This window comes from Pterocles gutturalis, unplaced genomic scaffold (genome assembly GCF_000699245.1).
Source record: "Pterocles gutturalis isolate BGI_N339 unplaced genomic scaffold, ASM69924v1 scaffold12064, whole genome shotgun sequence".
Taxonomy (NCBI): domain Eukaryota; kingdom Metazoa; phylum Chordata; class Aves; order Pterocliformes; family Pteroclidae; genus Pterocles; species Pterocles gutturalis.
This window is the reverse complement of record NW_010135852.1, coordinates 19,126-21,414: the sequence shown is the minus strand read 5'-3', so window position 1 is coordinate 21,414 and position 2,289 is coordinate 19,126. Positions and strand designations below refer to the sequence as shown.

The 2,289-nt window shown below is 39.5% G+C and overlaps 1 protein-coding gene across 1 annotated transcript in view; it reads left to right on the top strand.

The window, feature by feature from the left end:
- Positions 1 to 1,374, top strand: part of LOC104468059 (p53 apoptosis effector related to PMP-22-like) — a 14,733-nt gene extending 13,359 nt beyond the window's left edge. Inside the window, exons 2-3 of the mRNA XM_010082063.1 lie at positions 594 to 737; positions 999 to 1,374. Coding sequence (XP_010080365.1) covers positions 594 to 737; positions 999 to 1,213 — 359 coding nt within the window. The 3' untranslated portion in view covers positions 1,214 to 1,374. The remainder of the gene's footprint in view (positions 1 to 593; positions 738 to 998) is intronic.
- Positions 1,375 to 2,289: the final 915 nt, after the last annotated feature.

Genomic DNA, 2,289 nt, shown 5'->3' with positions numbered 1-2,289 from the left:
GCAAATCTTTAGCTCCATTTAGGACACAGAGCTAAACAAATGCTGGAAAGGCAAAAACCACTGAATTTTTAAATTTATGGACTATTACCATACCTTTAAACTTGCATGCCAGAGTAGTAGTGCTCATATAAACACTTTTTTTTTTTAAAGGAAGAATTTAATTAGTTTCAGGGACAGCCCAATTCTCCTTGTCCATGCAAAATGCTGCTGGTTTTATGGCATCTGCTAAGTCAACGACATTTGTTATTGGAGGAGAGTGTCCATTCTTACATCTTTACAGTGATTTTTATCTCAATTCTTAGTTGTTAAATCCAAAGAGGAAACTTGCACACAAGCCCCATTGCATTTTCTATGAGAGGTCAAAGCTGGTGTTTTTATGCATCCTTAGTGAAGGATTTCTCGTGGAACTAAACTGTTCACCTATGAGAGGAGAGAAAGCTCCCGTGCTTTCCTTTTTGGGAGCTGACCTTTTCACATTTGTTTAAAATTAGCCTTTCATTATAAACCAGAGAAAAATATACTGTAATAGTTGGGTGGGTTTTTTTGTTTGTTTGTTTTTTTTCCTTTCTAATGTATCTTCCTTCTGATTTCAGCTTGGGGAAGAGCTGCTGCTGCCACATACCTGGTCGGCTTTATACTTCTGTGCATCTGTTTCGCTCTGGCCATCATAGCATTTGCCATTGACACACTTCGGTTCAACTTCATACGTGGGATCGGAGGCTTGCTTTTTGTCGCTGGTAAGGCAGTATATGAAGTCAAGTTTAGCTCATGCAGGTATATCCAGGATAGAACTGGTATTTCCCTTGCCTGATTCTATATACAGGTCTTTGTCTGTGTGCACCTGAACTCTCAATAAAAAATAATACAAAGTCTGTCACAGCAACAGATCGATTTTCAAATCCTCCTAAACATGGATGGATTTGGCTACAGGTGCTATGGACGCAGGCAATGTGATGGGTGTTAGCTTAAACATTTTTTGTTTTCTCCTGTTTCTTCAGCTATATTCTCCATCATGGGCCTGGTCATTTATCCAGTAAAGTTCTCGACTGAAATTGAAATGACAGGAGTCAATATGTTCAGCTGGGCCTATGGCTTTGGCTGGACCACCGCCATTATGGAAATATGCTTGGGATTCTTCTTCTGCTGCCTTCCTAACTATGAAGACCAGGTCTTGGGTAATGTGAAGCCCACATATTTTTACTCTTCCCCATAAGCACCAGGAAAAATGTGTTTGTATTCTAGAGGTATCTGACAGACCAGGTACGTTTTCCAGAATATCATCACTGAATGTTAGTAGAAAAGGCTGGGAGCTTTTCAAATATCTGTAGAAAAATGGTACCGGCATTCTGCAATAAAATTATCTGCTCTATTTTGGACCTTCATATCTGATGTGTGCTGGTTAGATAAAGTATAAACATTAAAAAAACTTGTGTTTCCTCATTCATTCCCATGAGTGGGGTGTATGTGGATTCCATTGCATCTTAAATGTGTTTATATTTCTAATTAAACTCAGAAAAGCTTTTTAAACTGCCAGTAAACAAAACAACATGCATCAATTTCCTAAAGGAAAACAGCTCACAGAAATCCCATTTTTCAAGAAGCCAAATATCTTTATCCACTGACTGCCAAAACAGCAAATTAGTCAGCCAGTGCTTCATAGCTTTGCTTCCATTTTTCATCCATTCACTTAAGCTATAGGGACACGGTAAGAAAAAGACAAGAGAAAGCCCCCTACCAAAGCCACCATCTTGTCTTTTACCTATCCGTGTGGAATGTAAGTATTTATTTATGAATATTTGTAAGAGTAAGCAAAGACCATCAGTAAACCCTCAAAAATCCTGGCATGCCATCTCTGGGGCCACCACAGAGTGGGCAGAGGGGATTTCAAGCCACCCCTGCAACCTCCAGACCTGGTTTGGAGAGGCTGCTGGTGTGGCTTTCTTCTTGGGTGTCTGCCTAGGTACACATCAGGAGTGGAGCTGGAGCAGTATGAATGTAGGTATCAAACATTTGTCAAAAGGCCCCTTTTTCATTGGTTTGGTGTTCATAAGTATTTTAAAAGTAGAAACTGTATACTGTCATAAGTAACTGTAAAATGCATAAATACCCGTTTCCATCTCACACGAAGGCTCCCATAGAGAAAATCAGATTGTAAACCACCTTTCAGTGCCTTATACTCCACAGTGCTGCAAACCTGGATATATTGCAAGGAATGAAGTGTACTCAAGACTCTGATGGTTTCTGCCTTGTTAATCCTAAATTTATAATGCTTCATTTCTCCTCTTAAGT